This window comes from Centroberyx affinis, unplaced genomic scaffold (assembly GCF_046629955.1).
Source record: "Centroberyx affinis isolate AG114_WGS23_722 - 3 ecotype Tasmania unplaced genomic scaffold, CSIRO-AGI_Caff_v1 ptg002694l_1, whole genome shotgun sequence".
NCBI classification, from domain to species: Eukaryota; Metazoa; Chordata; class Actinopteri; order Beryciformes; family Berycidae; genus Centroberyx; species Centroberyx affinis.
Genome location: NW_027280872.1, coordinates 160,989 through 180,899, shown reverse-complemented (window position 1 = coordinate 180,899; position 19,911 = coordinate 160,989). Strand labels below are relative to the sequence as shown.

The 19,911-nt window shown below is 40.2% G+C and overlaps 1 protein-coding gene across 1 annotated transcript in view; it reads right to left on the bottom strand.

Moving 5' to 3' along the window:
* Nucleotides 1–2,722, bottom strand: part of nos1 (nitric oxide synthase 1 (neuronal)) — a 39,022-nt gene extending 36,300 nt beyond the window's left edge. Inside the window, exon 1 of the mRNA XM_071535355.1 lies at nucleotides 1,986–2,722. Within this exon, the coding sequence (XP_071391456.1) occupies nucleotides 1,986–2,722 (737 nt within the window). The remainder of the gene's footprint in view (nucleotides 1–1,985) is intronic.
* Between the last annotated feature and the right edge of the window lie 17,189 nt (nucleotides 2,723–19,911).

The window sequence follows — 19,911 nt, the reverse complement described above, 5'->3', positions numbered from 1 at the left end:
CATAATTTGAGAGATGATACTGCACAAATGTGCCCAGATATAATATTGGCCATGCTGTTCACTGTAACCTTTCTCATCATAACCCCCAGTCTCTATTTGGAACTCCTCAGAAAGCCTTTTTCCATATCTGAAACGTCACAGGCCTGGCCGACAAAATTAAGTTAGCCAACTTCTTCCCAGTGCTGCCCAAATGTCAGCATGTTTTTAGACTGCCTGTAGACTCAAATATTACAAGATGTATTTGAAAGTCCATTTCTACACACACAGACAGCCCTATTAACTAGAGCCATCATAGCAAGACTTCACTGTGCCTGCTTTGAGTTTTTTTTCTAGGCATATATCTCCCTAGAAAGCAATGAATCACTCAAGGGGCATTTATGAAAGAGAAGAGGATGTGCATGGATTGGACAAGAATGAGATATTGATTCAAAGAGACTGTAGGCTCAATTTGATTTCAATTGGTCGTGGGTGTACAATAGAAGGTAACTGCGATGCCAATAACAGCAGTACACTGTGCAGACCATTTAGAGAGAGTTGGAGATAGAATATTGGCTTGGACTATGCAGCCTTATGTATAGCTGTCCAGAGGGCACAATCTAAAACAAAGTAAAAGAAATCTTAGCCTGGCATTAGTGTGTCTTCCTCATTAAATGTTAAAAAGCAGACAGGTAAAATATATAGATGCTGCCATTGCAGAAGTCACACTTGTTACTACTTGCTCTCTCAACCTTTTCATCTGATCCTATTTTACTCAACATTTAGGTTCTAACAAATCATGTAAGCTCATCTGTGCAGTGTTTGCTCAGCGGCAGTTGTGTTGTTGCTGGGTAGCATAGCATTTCCTATTGCATAACACTGTAAGTACACCGCAGAATCATTTCTGAGTCATAAACAATGACAAGACAGATATCAATTTACACTTTACACAGTAACTTTATTAGTAGTGGCACAGACTATTTATTGCAATGTTGAATTATTTTCGTGTGTGTATGTTAACGAGGGAGGGAGGTATCCTCGTTAAAGCCCAGTGATGTGGCAGCTAAATTTCCCACATAGAAGAGTGACGTAGAAGTGTTAAGTGCTTGACTTTTGAACAGTCATCAGATATTATAATCATGTTTAAAATCGTATTCTGCAATCATGTATTTTATGAATGTTTACATTACCTCCTACCGCATAGTCTACACTTAGTCCAAACTAATTAGGGCTGAGGAACACATAAGGTGGTTGTTCTGATTTAGTAGGCATAGAGGGTAAGGCTGTGGAAATGTTTGAATTGTTCAAGTTTATCTTACGCTCTGAGTCTGTTAGTTACAGACTACATCTTTGTTTCTTTATTTTTCATATCATCATTTTTTGTTAATAAAACCACCACCTCTTTTTACGTCAGAACTCTGCTGTATGATTCCCTATCGCTACAGAATTGTTTGGAAAAAAATCTGCTTTGTTGCCAGCTGACAAGGAATGTTCTGGTAACAAGTCTGCTGAGTAACTCTTCTGTTTTGTGGGTTATATGATGTAACATTAAAGAAAAAAATCACAGCAATAGTGATAACTGATAGATTCAGAATAAATGCATGAACTTCTACAATGGCAACCACTGTATGTTCTGAAATATTTACATATATATTTTTTCATAATGGGCAATAGAAGCAGTCAGAGTAAACTAAGCCACTTTCTGTGAACGGGAACCTCTCCCTAACAGCTAATGCATGCAAGGCTGGGTCAGGTAATTTAGGGGCAGCAAGATGTCAAAGTGAGTAAACAGACTGTCCTTCAACTAGGAGACCTAGGTTCAAGCCCTCGTGTCGGCAAGCATCCACCCAGCTGAAGTGCCCTTAAGTAAGACGCTGCCTCCCAGTAGCTTCAGACCGCTGATCTGAGCTCACCCTGCGCTCTAACCTTAACCCGCCCTGTGGAGGGGGGCAAGCACAAAGAGAGTTTCCCTACGGGGATCAATAAAGTAGTATCACATCACACATTACCTGTCCACTTGAATCTCAGCGTCCCTCCTCTCCACATTCCTCTGGCCTTCTCCGTTGATTTCCCTTTTGCTGTTTTTGATGAGGCGCAGCACTGGTTCGATCTCCTTCAGCAGCTCGTTGTTCTCCTCCACCCCGTTGCACAGGAGCGCTCCGCGGCCCCCGTCCCTCATCAGCAGCGGATCCTGGGCCGCAATCAGCGCCTGCACCCCTCCCCTCTGCAGCCTGGAGGGGGTGACGGAGGGAGAGGACAGGTTCTCAATGGCCCTAAGCTGGGGCTCCTTGTTGACCTGCTGCTGCTGCTGCCCAGAGCTGAGGGGGCTGAGCGGGCTGCAGTGCTCATAGGACTTGGAGGGTGGGAAGGCGGGCCGCGTGACCCGCACAGTGCGCTGGCGGCCATCTCCAGACAGTGTGGTCTCCAGGTGGGTGGTGAAGCCCTCAGGACCACGGAGGATCAGCACGGCGTGGCTCTCGGGTGAAACATTCTTCAGTGTCTCCAGCGCCCGCTCGTAGGACAGGTCCACCAGGGGCTTGTTGTTGACGGCCAAGACGATGTCGCCCACCTGCACCAGGCCGCACTCCTCGGCTGCACCGCCACGGATCAGGTCCGACACGATGACAGGTGGCTTGGACACTCTCTGCTTCACCAGGAAGCCCAGGCCACCCACTTTCCTCTTGAAGAGGCGCACCGAGATGATGTTGGGCTGCAGCTGGCACACTGTAGGCTCCGACTCCTGCATGGTGCCTATGTGTGTGTGAGTGTTTGTGTGTGTGTGTGTGCGTGTGCTTGCGTGTGTGTGGAGTGTGTGTGTCCCCAGGGATGTTTCTGAGCGGCAGCAGCAGGAGGAGGAGGAGAAAGAGAAGTTCTATTAGTTTTGCGGAAATTGCCTTGACTGCATGATTTGTTTACAATGTGCTGATTTAATATATTAATAAAATAGGGTATATGAGTCACTTAAGTGTTACAAATGTTTTCAGAAGGTGTAATATTACACAGATCATTAAGTCCTGTCAAGCTACAGATGCAAAATATTGTCATGGACATAAAAAAAATCTATCCTCCAAATGATGTCCTCCTGGATACTGCTGTGAGCCTCAATATTTTTATCACAACAACTAATCACTGCATCTGAGTCAGTTTCAATGTTTCTTAGTGTTTGCAAAGACAAATACTAACTCAGCTAGATCAAACTAGTAGACTACGTTTAGCTGGTATACAGATGTAGCCATTGGAAAAGTCTCACTTGTTGAACTATTGCTGTGCTTTTGCTCCATCCCCCAGAGGAAAAATAAAGTTTTTTTCCAGCCTTTTCAGCTGTCAATGTTGCAAGGAATTCTCTGTTAACTACTTGGTTGAGAGACAGCAGAGTTTTGTCGTAGAATATACTAATTTGGTTATGCTGTGTGGCATTCAAGAAAGAAATGCCTGTAACAGTTGCATAGATGGAGGATCAACGGGGGGCTTCTACAATGGCGACCAATGTAATATTATGCAGTATCTATTCAATTTCATTATGAACACATAACTCCTGCGCACTCAGACTGAGAGCCCGCGCTCAGACACATGGCTTATCAGGTAAATCGAGGCAGGCAATGTCTACTGTTCATCACAGCGTAAATCTCTCCTATATAATGAGTTCGCAGACTGTGTTTGCGTGGACTTGCATTAATCAAAACAATCCCACTTTTGGGCGAAAAAGGTTGAGATGTACGAATCACACCTGTCCCTCCAGTCCTTGTGTATTGTCTCTACACTTGAAATGAACTTTATGAACAAAAAGAAGAACTTTGGCGGTCTGTGCCAGACGCTGAAGACTCGCTCAGTAATGAGTTTCACTTCCTTTGATACAAATCTATTATCATGCATGCTTCTTGCTGTTTGGAACTGTTGCATTTGGCTGCGTGGGTGGCATTGCCTTGAATGTACAGTATGTCAAAAACGCAACTGAAGCCCCGCTGCTTGTGTTGGCAGCAAATGACAAGGACACACACTCAGCCTGTGACTGGAATAATTCAGCACCAAGGTCAGCGCTCCACACTTAATCCAAACTCTTTCTAGCTGCACTTCACTTAGAAATCACCAACAATTTACTGCTCTGCCCTCTCACAAACGACGCTTTAAACGTAACAATACTTTATCACACAAGTATATTCTGTGCAGCACGGAAAATCATTACTACAGCAGCAGCACAAAATCTACATTTGTGCACGGATAATTAAAGATTCATCGATGGGGCCGCATCGACTTTGCTCAGGGCGCTAGGCTTTAATTTCCTTAAGAACTTTTATGGGATTTAAATCATCATATGCATATACCATAGGCTGGTTGGTTTCCCTCATCCACATCATTCCATCTTTATCGCGCCCACGCACCAACCTTGCGTGGTTCATGAAGGCTTTCACAGCGCATGAATAAGCCGCTAAAGAGCTATATGCATTGCTATTGTGCGGAATAAACCTGTTTGCAATCTTCTAAAATCTCCCTAAATGCAGACGTTTAGCTACAACTATGATTCTAAAATACCAATTCTAAATAACATAAGATTTCATATTCATTAAGAACAGTCAAGTGTCCACAAGTGAAGAACCTACATGTAGCTTAACAAACGGGACAAGTTCTGAAAAAATGCCATTGCTCTTGCTAAAGTACTGTCCTTTAGGATCTTAACATAACAACACAGCATGATAGGCAAAAATGCACAAGATGTTCCCACCGAGCCTTAATTTATGGCCATTTCCCTGAGCAACAACTTTGTAGGTGGAAACAATTGTTTGGTAAAGGCTATAAACCCCTATATGTTGTGTAACGAGGAGGATTTAAAAAAAATAGACCCAATAGCCACAGGTTTGCACATTAATTTGCATGCTCCATTCCTTCTCAGTAATAGCTGTGCTCCTTCCCTATCCTTAACGGAATGCGCAATCTAATTTTTCACATATAAAAAAAAGGAAAGGGAGAGGAGGGGGAATGAATGAAAACGCATAACAACTTACCCCTGAGAACAAGGTCGCTGTCACAACGACCTGCTGCCGTAAACTTGGAATAAAACTCCTGCGCTCCCGCGTCTCTTCCTCAGCAGCGGCTGCACAGCTCTTTCATCCGAGCGTCTCCAAGTCGCAGCGACGCGCTCTGCCACTCTAGAGACGCGGCATGCTTGTGCGTTTCCGCGCACCAGGGCGCCTTATAAATATGGAGCAACGGGAGACACTGTGACGAGCTCGGAGGGAATCGTGCACGGGCATCTAAATGAATGGTAGGTGGGTTTAGTTAGGTCGGATAGCGTCATCACCATGCAAGACCAGACTCCTCTAACATCCACACCCCCCATATACTGTAGGCCTACGGGAAATGAAAAAAAAAAAACGTTACGGAGTCAAGATGTACATTATTGGCGCAATACTAGGCTGCAATATCGCTTTCTAGGCTGTCAGTGTGTCAATGAAACTTATAGTATAGGTTTGAGGTCTTGCGTACTGCAGAGATAATAACAATAAAAACACAGTAGAAAACGCAGTAGAATTGGCTGAACAGTAGAAGTTTTGACTGAAAATGAAACTGAGGGGTAAATTTAACCATCCCAGGAACAAGGAAAACTTCAAATAAGTTTTCTGGGGCTTTTCTTTCGTCACCCTATATTTCTACTGCCTGTGGTATTCCTCTACAAAACACAGAGGACTCAGTTCATGTTTTCAGCAGTGCCTGCTCCAACATTCTTGATAATGTTGAATTTAATAAAATCAAAAAATCTACACCTAAATCGTCACCTTGGCTAAATGAGCATCGTGGAACCTGAAAGAGACGATGCAGAAAGGCTGAGAACAAATGGAAAGCAAACAAGCTGCAAGTATCCTTTGAGATTTTAAAATACTTAATGGAGTCTCATCAGAAGGCAGTAATGGATGTGAGAGCGACCTTCTTTTCTAACCTGATTTCTAAGAACCGCCAAAATTCTAGGGTCTTGTTCAATAATGTCAGTCTGCCTTTTTGAAATTGTTCACTAGTTGTCAATCACGACCTAACCCATAAATACCTACAGGTGGTATAATTTCCATCTTTGATGCTTTGGAAAAGGTCGCAATAAATTGAGATTTGCAAGTTGATGGTGTGCGAGAGCCTCATATACATTTTTCACCAAAAACTGGTTAGAGAGAAGGGTTGCACATGCCCCCACCCTCCACCCCCTTATTCCCACTAAACTCCCCAAACAAGTTCTTAACACTGTAGGCTCCAGCATTTTTAACCCTAACCCGCAACAGATTTGTGACCTCTGGAATTTTCCTGTCCAGTTTTAGTCACACTGTGGTTCAACCTCTGCTGAAGAAAACAAACTTGGATTTCACTATAGAGTTATTTCCAAACTTCTTTTACCTAAAGAAAATTGTATTCTCTCAACTATTTTTTGAAAAATTACAGTTTGGTTTTTAGACCACTTTATAGCACTCAAAAGTCTCCTGAAGGTTACAAACCACTTTCTTTTGACAACAGATGCAGATGGGACAATATGCTTATCTCACAATACGATTCAATACGCGAAATGGGATTCACGATTTGATACAATCACGATATGATGTCATAAATAAAAGTTCAATGACAACAAAGTATGACTGTGCAGAAATATGTTTATTTCTGAGCCATAAATCTTTATAGTAATTGTATTGGCTTGCTAGAAAGTAAGCAATTTAAAAATGTTATTACAAAGTGCAAATAATTTGGATGGAGAGCTTGTGAAATTGTGAGGGGCAAGCTGTTTCATTTGTGATTACTTCAGCAGAATAAAATGGAGCTAGCAGCATAATAATAGTAGTAGTGGTATTATTTTATAAATCAGTTATATATTTAGAGTTGCATTTATAATGCACCTCTATTATAATGCAAATATAGGTGTATTTCATCAAATTATCAAGCCACTGCTACATACAAAATACTTACTTACGTCCACAAAAGGCGTTTCATCGATCTTAGCTAAAAACAAAAAGTTGAATGTTGAAAGAAGAAGTTGAAAGACTTACCACAAGTCAAAGGGACGTTGGTACTTTCTCGATTGCTGGGTGTTAATTTTAGCCATCATTGTATTATGACTCAATAAAAAAAAAAATATATATATATATTTTAAGTCTGAATAGTGAGATACAAGCCAGAAAAAGTGATCGAGACCATTTGATTATCTCTCCACGTTACAGGGGATGACTGCATGTTAGAAATATCAGACAGTGCTACAAATAGTATAATGTATTTAGTTGTTTACAATTTACAATGCACATTCATCAACATTACTGTAAATGTGCCACTATTAGCCAACTGGCTAGTTTTCAGCTGCAGTCCCTGGGCATGATGGAAAGAGCCATTTAACACAGTAGACAGACAAGTTAGCCAGTGAGCAAGGGGATTCAGTGTCTTGCTCAAGGACACTTCAACAGGACACACGGCTGTTGACACATGACTGTCTGTTACAGGGATCAAACACATGACCCTCCGGTTACAGAACGGTCCCTTTAACCCGAGGTCACCCAGCCACTCTCTGGACATAATTGCAGCATATGAAAAGTGGTTCAATTTTCCCCTCTCTCCACTGCTGCGTCTTCCCCAGGTTGGTCCCCGAGCGATAACAAATGATGTCACTCCAGACATCACAGCCCCACTTCTCCGCATGCGATCACAGAGTGAACCATTTTTTCCCAGCAGTTCTTAAGGTTCTCCCCAGAATGGAAAAAAAATAATTACCCCCATTCATCATAATGGGCTGAAAGACACAGTAGTGGAGTCCTCATTGTGTTTTCTCTGTTATCTTTCAGATGAAGCAGAGACTTTTATGGTTAGATGGAGTCCACCAGCAGAACTAATTTCAAGCACTTGAGTTGTTTTGTTGCATACTGAGATATTCCCCGCTAGGGTTCAGAGTGTTTGTGGTTATTAATGCATGGTCGAGATGAAGATCTAGGGATTCTCAATGTAATCAGCTTGGCCTCTGCCTCAGTTATCACTTGACATGTCAACACCCAAACAAAACAGAGTGCAATTTGTGGATCTCACACAGACACACACACACACACACACACACAAACTGAGAGGGTTTAAACAAATAAACCTGTACCTGCTGATTTCTTTAAAACCACTGCAAGGATATGTCCCTGTAACTTTCACACAAATACACATTTCACACGCACACACACACACACACACACACTCATACACAGGCACGCACGCACCCATACACACATAAACACACATTCCACGGTCGGCCATGTCATTATGTCAATCACTTCCTGCTTGAGTGGTACCATCTGCCCTCTCATAAAGCCACACACCATGTGGATCACTGTGCAAAGCCCCTGCTTAGCCTTGTCGCGTAGCACATTGCCCAGAGTTAAGACTCCCTGGCTAAAATTACATTGGTTTCTTTTTATACATCTTCCCCTCTTCCCATTCGTCCTCAGCCTTTCTTCACATTAGAAGGTGAAGGAAAAAGAAGAAACAGAGTTGTGTGTGTGGGTGTGCGTGTAACCATAGGGGATTTGTTGTTTGCATTATCATGCTTACATGCCTGCAAGAATACTGTAATCTAGAATGACCATATTCACATTCTCTTAGATTTCAATCAGACATTCAGTGTTTTCAATCTGACGTTGTCTGTTCTATCAGCCTGTTGATCAACTGCCAGCCTTCATCAGATTTGGATATTATACAATGGAACATTCAGCCACTGAGCCTGGGAGGTGACTGTATTCACCACACCTTTAGTCACAGAACTGGTTTCATCACAGCAGGAGTGCATGCATATGAATATGCTACATGTCCCAAAACTGTGAATGTATGATTACTCTAATTTGCAGATGCATGCGCACCATAAAGTGCTACGATATGTCTTGTTGTGACTCTTTGGCAGTTGCTTTTTCTTACTTTTTTTGTTTTTGTTTCAACACTTCTAATTGGTCAAGTACAGGTTTATTACACTATCACTTGCATGGTGTTGAATTGTTCTCTCTCTAGTTTCTATGGCAACTTTTTAATTAAGTGTTTTTCCATCACATTTTTGCTCCTTGTTGGGCTGATTTCACTGTTACCAGTACCTTAAAACATTTCTACATAATAGATGTGTAATAGATCAAACCAGTTGTATTTACTGCTTATATTTGATTGTATGTAATCACTTTCAAATGTAAAGCCTAATTGATCAATGTGAATAGGGAATGATGTGTGATTAAAAACGCAGCACTTAACTGAAATGATTATTTATGTGAAGTGATTGTGTGTAGGCCTGGGCTAATTATTACTGATTACATAGATTTGTATTTCTCTTCTAGCTGAATAGGTACCCTCAGATTTTCCTGGCTTATGCAAAACTTCCATGTATTCAAAATATTCAGAATGTGTTTCATTTTGTTTATTTTGTATAGGTTAGTATAGTGTCAGTTTGCAATTTGGTTTTGACAGGTCCAGTAAAAATGATGTTATTTGTAATGATACTGTTTAACACTAAAATATTTTTTATACTGTATTGGTATATTTTCTTTTTCCGAAAGAAGGCTTTTTGAAACCTATTTTCCTAAACGACCTGGGAAACCACAAGTTTAAAGGCCTGTGGAACGATTCACTATATTGACATTTTATGATTTTGCATTTAGCTGACGCTTTTATTCAGAGTGACTTACAAGGAGTGCAAAAGTGGAAAAAGCTTAAAGGAAATTAAACTAAAGGACTGCAAAGGTTGGAGCCATAGTGTCTTGACAGTAGATGTAACAAAATATTTCAGTTCCAGGAAAAGAACTGAGAGAACTGATCAAACTGATATAACATAAAAACCTCAGCCTTGAGTGAAAAGGAAGATGATTGCAGCTGTGTAACTGTATTTTGATGGGTTGTGTGACTGTTATTTTCAGATATATGTTTGGCCCTTGGCTTGTAAAGGCAAGAGCACACATGAGTTTATTCAGTTTATTCAGTCTTACTAGGTTCATGGCTGGAGGCGGATGTACCTCACTCTGTGTATACTTCGGTTCTGCATGCTTATCAAAAATATATTACATGATTATGAACAGAAGACACTGAAAGGACAGATGGCCTCTTCAAGGTATATCTGCTTTTTAACTAATCCCATGACTTGCCATTTAGTATCCCACAAATTCATACTATAGGTCAGGGGTATTCATCCGTGTGTCATGGAGGGCAGAGTGTATGGAGGCTTTGGTTCCAGCTAAAGACTACAGCAGGTGATTTCTCAGATTACTTCCTCCTCTCTGGTTGAAGGTGTGTTCTTTGGTGAAATCATCTGGTGCAGTCTTTGGATGCGGTTGAATGCATTGCAGGGTATGGCAAGGTTTCGTAATGTCAGAACCTGCACAAGGTACAGAATCAAACAGCACGTCCCATGGAAGAAGGTGTGGGCAGGAAAACAGTTCTCATGATCAATGGCACGGTTGCTCAGTGGTTAGCACTGTTGCCTCACAGCAAGAAGGTGTGGAGTTTGTGTCGGTTTCCGCCGGGTGCTCCGGTTTCCTCCCACCATCAAAGACATGTATGTTAGGGTTAATACTCCTGTCAGTGCCCCTGACCAAGGCACTGGCAAAAAGAACTGGAGTTGGTCCCCAGGCGCTGTACTGCGGCTGCCCACTGCTCCTAGTGTGTGTATAGGATGGGTCAAATGCAGAGGACAAATTTCCCCACGGGGATAATAAAGTATACAAATACAAACACAAAGCTCAACGGACACCAAAAGTATTACATAATTCTCATTGCTATGCAATCTGGCTAGCTAACCTGAAGTAACACAGGGGATAATGTTGTTGAAAATAAAAATGGACAAGAGCAAGGTTGCCCATTCCGAAAGTGTAAGATATCCTCCTAGGGAGAATCATTGGAGCATCGTTTTATCATCACGTCGAAGAGGTCCTCGTAAGTGCTGCCGATTTCAAGGGCTATTTTCCCACCGACATAATGTGCAGCGCACCGTGTGCTACCATGTGGCCGTGACATCCTGGGTTTGCGTCCGGCCCGGGACGTTTGTTACGTGTCAACTCCCGGTCTTTCCTGTCCCTCTCCACTTTCAAGGCAAAAACTGCCAAAAAAAAAAAATCTTTAAAAAAAAAAAGCACTGCAAATAACCCCCTTCACCAATTGCAAGTGTAACCAGGCTTACTGGGGGCTTTGATACCTTGAATTACCGAGAAGTGGTTCCAAGCTCACAAAAAAGTTTATTTATTAAATGTTAGCCTGTGAATGAGGGATGCCAGAAGCTGCTATGGAAAAATAGTTTAACAAATGTATTATTTACTTACTATTACTATTTTATGCAGACTAATCCATCAAGGCTGGCATCCTTGTGCCCTAAAGCAGCCTTTAAAATTGGAGCGTTCTCTGATCTGATTTGAGATTGTGCCTGACTTGCTGACTTGCTGGTGACAGCATGATGGCAGCCATTTTGAATGGCCAAACTGATGTCTTTGCGCAAAGTCTTCACACCACCTTTTAAAGGATCTAACTGCGCTACAGTAATTTGGGTGAGTTGGTGTTGCAAAGTGTTAGTGATTTGGGTACAATCTTGTTATTTGTTTGCCTGGTGTCCAGCCCCCATGAATCGCAGTCTTTAGCACTTTTTGAATTTGCATGCCCATTCATACGGATCTGGATGCAAGCCTATCCACTAGCAGTTAATGCCGGTGAATAGGCTTGGTATGTCGGGCAGTATCTGTCCGACATACCAAACTTGGATGGTCGATGTAGGCGGGACAAACCTACTTATGACAAGTGGAAACAGGAATCATCATGTTTCAGCTCAAAAGTGAACGCCGCCATGATTGCTGTTGCTCTGAGGTGCTTCCAGATTATGTCAGTCTGCTTTGCTACTGTGTAGGCAAAATAATAAGATTTACTTATAATTTACATATGCATGACCATGACAGGTGCAAAGAGGCTTTATGTTTTTGACCCGCACTATTAGGCATCTTTTCATGGTTAGTGAATAGAATGGCATTCTGAATCTGGGCCTGGGTTTCACTGTTTCAACTCAGTATGATAGCTATTTTTTATGTAATTTATTTGGTTGAGGGATAATTTGTACAATTTGTTAAAAATACATGTGCTTTTCTCTCTTTTCAATCACTCCATCTATCAAAGATTGTTCAATTACAAGTCAATACTACATATCAAAAGCACTGTTTCACCTCCCCAGAGATCCAAAGAGAGTCGTGATCATTACACTAAAACAGGTGGGAGATTCCATTCACACTTGTCACAAAGTGAGAGGAATTCTTTTTGACACTATCAACTTTCAGGAAATATCTTTAATGCATTTTCTCCTCAGCACAGGGGTTAGGGGCTCAGAAGTTGTCAGCTTTACTGCTGGAAAGTGTAGAATTCAAAATGAAGTGGGCAGTGCAGGCAAAATGGTGATAAAAATGAGAAGGTCTGAATATATGCAAGTCGAGGCCAGTGCTTTCCCGCTGGCTATGATGTGGAGAGTACATTTCTTTTGATGTGATCCGAAACATAACATCAGTGTTGATTCCACATGGCCCATGGGTGAAACTGAAAAACTGTGAAGACCAGCGGACCAGAGTGAGGCAGGAACAAAAACCAAGGCATTTCATGCAAAATCTCTCACTTGAAAAGAAAACGCCCACCCTTTGTTGGCATTGAGATTGTCTTGTAACCAATGGATTGAGCACACTGAAAAGGGTCAACAATGCAGAGCAAAAGACTGCAGATTGAAAAGAGCCAAGGGCACTGCTGCAAACGGAAATCTGCTGTTTGCACTTTGTCAAGGTTGTTGGGTAAAATCATTATTGGCAGAGATGGGGTCCTCTTTGTGTCTTCCAAGTTTTACAACAGGCTGCTGAGGATGATAATGGTTCCCTGTTTGCTGTCAGCCCCAGAACGCCTGTGGGAGGCTTGCTAGGGCTTGCGGTGGTTTAAATGTGGGAAGTTAAGTATTTTATCCAAACCATATCTCCTTCACATCTCTCTTGACATTTCTCAGTATTTTACCATCTACAATAGGCCCATGTGTCAATTCCCTGAACCTGTAAAAACCTCAATTCCATATACCTGATGCATTTTATTTCTATAACAGATTTAATCTAGATCCTGGAGTGCTTTTGTTACATTTGGAATATTTCTCTGGGAGATTTCCCTGTTTGATTTAGATCCTGCAGCGTGCTCTGACCTGCAACTGACCTGTGCTGTGATCCAAAGTGCACACAGGAAAAGGTAAATGAATCTTGATCCGAACCAAAGCCTAGGAAAAGAATTCTTTCGTTTTGTGACGTGGCCACATCAACCCAAGCAGAGCAATTCCCCAGTTGTAGAAATCGAGCTAACATTTGTATGTCATGTCGAATGGATATCGACTTATGACTCATAAGTCATAAGTCGCATCTTGTATGATCTTTCTGATCACTGCAGGGAAATCTCTGGAAAAGCGAATGAGACCTGAACCATTGCACAATTAAGTTGCCTCTTAAGCCCTCTAGAGTTTTTCTTCACAAATTCACAAGAAAGAGTTTCAGCAAAGACTCAGGAGGACTTGCTCAGCATTTGAAATGGCTGAACATGATGAGAGTTTAGAAAGGACAAGTTTGGCATCGTAGTCCCCAATGACGGGTGAGATCAAGATCTTCACACGGTCTAAGAACTTCACACAAAGCATTTTCCGGAGATTACGATGGCAATCCATGAACACAATATGGCCAAATACATTATAGTCCCAATGAGGCTGCTTTGGCCTATTACAGGTTTACCACTGAACTGTATTAGGTGTTAAAATTGCTCTCCCGAATTCCAATGAAGCACAGTAATGGGTTCCAAGGGAGTGGCGAACCATTTCAGATTCATAATCTATAAATCAGAGGATGAGCCCATTGGTGCTATTGATCTCTAGAACTTTAAATTAGTTTAGCAAAAACTTCCTCTAATCGAATGAGGGTATGATGTCTGCTTTGTGTTGCAATGGTCTTTAACAACTGATGTGGTTGCAGCGAGCAGCTATAATGGCTCCTGCATACATCCATAAATATCTGAGAATCTCTGTGGGAAAACAACAAAGCAAATTATTTGGACTATGTGAACTGGCGAATGCCATTATCTGGTGAATGCTTCACATTATCATCATATTTGGAATGCCACTTCTTGATGACTCTCGCAGGACCACTTCCATTTGCACCCCACCAACAACCCCCACCCGCCCCCATCCGTCCACAAAGAAAGCGCACATCAATAGCCTTATCTTTCCACCTAAATGCAAATGATTAAACTAAGACACTGGCTTTTTGTGTGCCTGTGTACTTTAGCATGTCCCCGTCTGTCCCTGCCCTCTTTGAGAATATGCGATCAGGAAATACGGCAACTCCGGGCTTTTCCTCACACTAAAGGTCAAACTTGTCATTTGTTGTGAGGCTCTTTCTTGTCTCGCATAAATCAGAGGGCTTCTGCCAAATAATTGCTGTGCGAAATTCACCCTGGGCTTAGCAGGCTGTGCCATGTGATAGTGCAAAATGTGTTCACTGTATTTTGTGTCAAAATTGTGTTGTGGCAACTTTAAAGAAGTTTCTACTCTTGATTCTCAACACCCTGTGCTGTGCCAGGGTCATAAATGCTGTGAGAGTCTCCTATGCCTCACTACAGTATACTATATCATATTAAAGAATCATAAATGATGTAGACATTTACATAAATTATGTAGCTATTTATCATAACCAGAATATGAATTAATATCTGCTACTAGTGGTATCATAACATATATTAATCAACAAATTAATTGATTGTTCTCAGGTAATGCCTTGTCCTTGCCTTGTCTTTTTGTTCATCATAATTATGAATTCAAGTAACATCTCAACAGGTATTTCTTCTAGATGCCTTAAAGAGTTGGGTAGTAAGTTGGGTCATATTACTGCTTTCAGTAACGAGAAGGGTAATGCAGTGTTTTTCAATCTTCATCCTCAGGCTGGTTTTCATTGTAGAAATCTAATCAGGCACTGATTTACACCTGGGATGCCAGATGAATGCAATTACCTGTAATTAACAACCTGGTAGGATAGAAAACCAGCAGTAGTCTGGATCCTGAGGACCTGGATTGAGAAACACTGGTGGAATGAAGTACTATTTCAGTTTCCGTAATAATGCTACAGTTAGGAATCAAAAAGCGAAAAAATCATTACTTTTGTCATCATCACTATATATTAGATGGGATATACAAAAAATATGATTATCCCCACCCAACAATTTGTTGTCAAATTTGTTGTTTCTCTTTTTCACTTGAGAAAGGCATGGCAAGGAGATTTACTTTCTCTCATCCTCTATCATTCACACAGAAACACACAGGTGCGGCAATTGAGTTATCTTCATTTTTGATGGTAAGAGAGGCTGCAATCGCCAATTTTGGGGGTGTAACGGAAAAATAAAATGAGTAGTATAACAAATTACTGCTCCCAGGGAGTAACAAATAGCAGAACAATATTACTTTGAAATGCACAGAAAGTAATGAGTAATATATATAGTTTTTGAGAAAGGAGCCCTACACTGATGACAAGAATGTGGTTTCCTCAGAGTAGCCGACATATGAAACCATGCAGATGATTGAGGCTCTGGACAATGTCATTTAGAGTCCGAGTCGCCTGACTGAGTATGAGATGTCAAATCAATACAATTTACACTTAAATTTATCCATTTGCCATGGACCAATAAACACAAACTTATTCTTTACCTGAGGAAACGGTGTACAGTCTGTTGAAAAATGCTAATGATTCAAAACCCGATGAATTGTGACTGAGAAATGGCTCAAATGTTGTTCCCTCATTTCCATACAATATGCAGACAGTTATTTCAAGTGATGTTCCATGAAGCAAGATATGTTCAGAGGAAGTAATGAACGTCAAAATCTCCTGGTTTGCAAAGCATATATATATAACAACATCAATCATCTAGGTCAGGGATTCTCAACCTTTTGCATATCAAGGACCCCTTAAATAGTCCACATTAGAGCCACGGACCCCCATTTGATGAGATTTTGTCTCTCGAACCCAAATCTGAGAATATTTTTATTGTCAGATATGATTTTGTTCAGAATTCCATGACTATCTGTATTTTAGGTCGAGAGATGACAGTGAAACTATGGTCTAAACAGTCATTCTTCTATATTCTCAAATTGTGTTTTACTTCTTGTAAATGAAATAATGGTGAAATTTAGCAATTTATCAATTTGCTGGGGACCGCCTGGAACCCCCTCAAGGACCCCTGGTGGTCCCTGGACCCCACGTTGAGAACCACTGATCTAGGTCTATTTGTTGACAGACTTGCATTGCAAGAAGAATACTCAAAGTTTCTATAAAAAAATTATAGTGATGCTCGATAAAATGCACTAGCACTCATAGTACTTTATGGTTCCTTTTCATTCTTTAGTAAAACAGAGATGAAAGGCTCTGATTACAGATGAATGCTACACTTCAAACAATACACACTCGCACTTGTCTCCACATAAAAGCAGAATAGACCATCAGTTGGTGGCGGTCAGAAGACAAATGGATGTTTACTTTAGGAAAATTAAGATGGGAGTCCAGTCCACACAGGCAGAAGTAGTTTTTTTTCTTTTATGTCCACTCATTTGCATTCCCTTTCTGAAGCCTGAAATTACACTACTTGTACCCAACAGTGAGGTTCACGAGCCAAAACACAGCTCCAACTGACACAGTTTGTGCCATTCTCATAAGTGAGATGGCTATGTGCCTATTTTGGCACCAATTTCTGACTGAAGAGAAGTGTGCCACATCCCATCGCACTAGCTGTGATCCAATTGAAACCTACTGCGTATTTCTCTACACACAGCTGTAGGGATTATTAAAGAAGACCTGATGTGATTTTTAAACATTCAAAATTGGGGCCACAGGCTGAGATAAAGCAAAGCATTACTGTCATAGATTTTTACATTTTGATGCTAAGTACTAATTTCAAATGGATGAAATGTAGGCAAATTATATCTCATCAGGGTTGGCATGAGCATACAGTACAAGGTCAGTAATCACTAGTCTCAACTATTTAGAACGGATTAAAAACAAATCTCCCTCACCCATTAAATTTAACTATTAATTCATTGTATTTTAGCCTGAACAATAGTTCGGCAAGTGCACAATGGACAAGAAACTACAGCCATTTATTTGAAAGGCCGCAGGAATTAACATCTCAAACATTTTGCTTGGAGAACAGTTGCATCCATCGTTGGGGTCGAAGGTTAAGCTTTAAAATCATTTTATTAATTCTTTTCTGTTTATTTTCGATTAATGCTGCTTAATAAGTGCTTATTAGCTAGCTATGCAAAATTAAAAAACAATGTTATGAAAGGTAATACCAACACAGCAAAAAAAATACATGATTTGCCGTATAGTTGCAACCAGAGCAGCGGTCGTAATAGTGACCCATCAACCAAGTTGAATGCATGTTAAAGGTAACTGGTGACTTTATATTTAGCCATTATAAACAACTGATGAATCTGTTGTAATGATTTTGCTGATTGCAAATTTATGGACAATAGATAACACAAATAGCAATTGAAGCAAGAAGAATATTATATACAAATCTATAAACTGAATATAAATATAATATAATATAATATAATATAATATAATATAATATAATATAATATAATATAATATAATAATATCAACTTTTGTTCCAAAATTACATGTCTAGTTTTGAAGATATTAAATGACAAATTTTAGCATTTTGGAAACTAACTATTCAATGTCAATGTTTAACTAATGTAATAGATAATAAACATTTACAAATATCAATGGTTTAAGCACCAAAATGTCCTGTTTTGGATTTAGGATGCAGAGTAGGTGCACTTTTCTTCAAATGCCATGAGCTATAATAGAATAGCATGGTGAATTTCAAATTAGTTGAATTGGCCTTCTTTGGTCAATATCAAGAGAATAATAAATTGGCTTTCTAATTTTGATATCGGGGTAAGATTAGCAGTATTAATGGCAACATTAATGATGTCTTGGGGCACAATATGAGTCATTCTGTTTGCTTTTTTTTTTTTTTTGTACATAGCTTCATCAATCTTGTCCCACAGACCAGAGAGCCTTAACCGCTGCAGCAGTTGATGAAATACATTTCACCAAATATTCAAGTTCACTGTCTTGGGAGGAGAAGCTCAGCTATAACTTCCATTTTGATTTTATTGTTTTATGTTTTTTGTTTTTTTATGGTAACATTCTTTATGTTCTTTACAGCAAGTCTGATTTTGTGTAATATTATAACATCAGACGGAACAAGCAACAGTCCAACATGAATATATCACTTAAAGTTTTTATTGACAATTTTCTTCTCTTCTGGACAGTAGAACAAAACCAAATGTTGCACAAAAAACACAAACTTTATAACAAGGCCTGCAGATTGTAATTCATTGACATTCAGTTGAACAGCAGAAACTAAATATTTTCTGGAAGGGTAGAAAACTTTTATAAATTTTGCTGTACAAATTATACAAATGAAGATCCATTACAAGCTTGAACAATAGATATATGCTCTTTCAAGGACATTAACATCAGAAAGAGCAAGGACAGCATTATGTGTTGTGATGATGATGATGATGATGATGATGAAGATGATCTCTGTTTTTGATGATCATGAAGCGGATGACAGTGATTTTGATGATGATGTTGATGAGACTGAAAATGTAATTCGACAAAGTCAATGCCAGGAACATGAAGGAGAAGAAGGGTCATGGGGATTTGTCATGTTGCAGCAAAGCATATCAGGCATGTAATGAGTAATGACAGACATATAAAACAACAAAGGAGATGTACAATTTATATGGTTTAGAGAGGGATGAGCCCTGATAAAAACACTATTCCTACATGGCACACAGTATCTATTCAAAGGATGAAAGCAGATTCACAGCAACATTCAAACCTATGACAATTAATGAATCAAAATATAGGCAATTTTCTTTTGTTAAAGTTCAAAGGAGAATATATTTGATCTGTTCATATTGGACCAACTCTTCCTAATGGAAAAAGTGTGTGTATTTGACATCGTCCTGTCCATTCTCACTCACGTTTTTGTGACTTGAATTTGATGACACCGATAGCTTCATCTTTTGACCATTCCAGACAAAAGTTCAAAATCAACAGAACAACTGTGAGAAGCCCTTTCAGCACGTTTTCTTTCATAACAGTCAAACTGAGAAAAAACTGAGTTTTCATTGCGTCTCTCAGCACCAAATGGCACAATACATTTCAATGGCCTTCTATACGACTCTCTGGATTTAAAGTTACTTCAGGTGCTGGGTATATTTGTCTTTTTATCATGTGCTTTTTTAAGAAGTTAAAGTGAGAAACAGAGCACAGGGTTGCACATTCTTATATGGACTCAGAAGCAGGGGAGGAAATTCATGTATGCGTCAAGCACATATGTATCTTTACAATTCTTGCTGTCTGTCAGGATGAATATCTTTTTGGGATGATTACTTCAAGAATGAACCGTGAATTCCTAGTAGGCAAATAAATATCTTTGCATCCATTCATCTGCATGGATTCATCTGCATTTCTCAAGGAAAGCTGCTTTTCCACGGATGACGGTGCAGCACGATACTTGTGTCACCTGAAAGAGTTTGTCGAGCTAGAGGGAATTAGGCAAGCTGGAGAGCTGAGAACAGCCTATTTTGCAGTCTAGTGCTGCCTTTATTTTCCTGTGAATCTAAAATGATATTTTTTTTTTATGTACTGCCACTGTGTTTGATCTCAACAGGGCGCTATTAGCCAAATACATATGGATAGGTTAGGGGGAATTACAGAGAAATAGGTCTAACAGGGTTTGTCCTCTGCCCACATGCCCTGTGTACAGTCACATGACAGCAAAGCCTCATTATTCAAGAAGAACTGTTTTAAAGCAGGTGGAGCCAGTTAGGGATGAACTGTTAAACCGTTAACTAGTGTG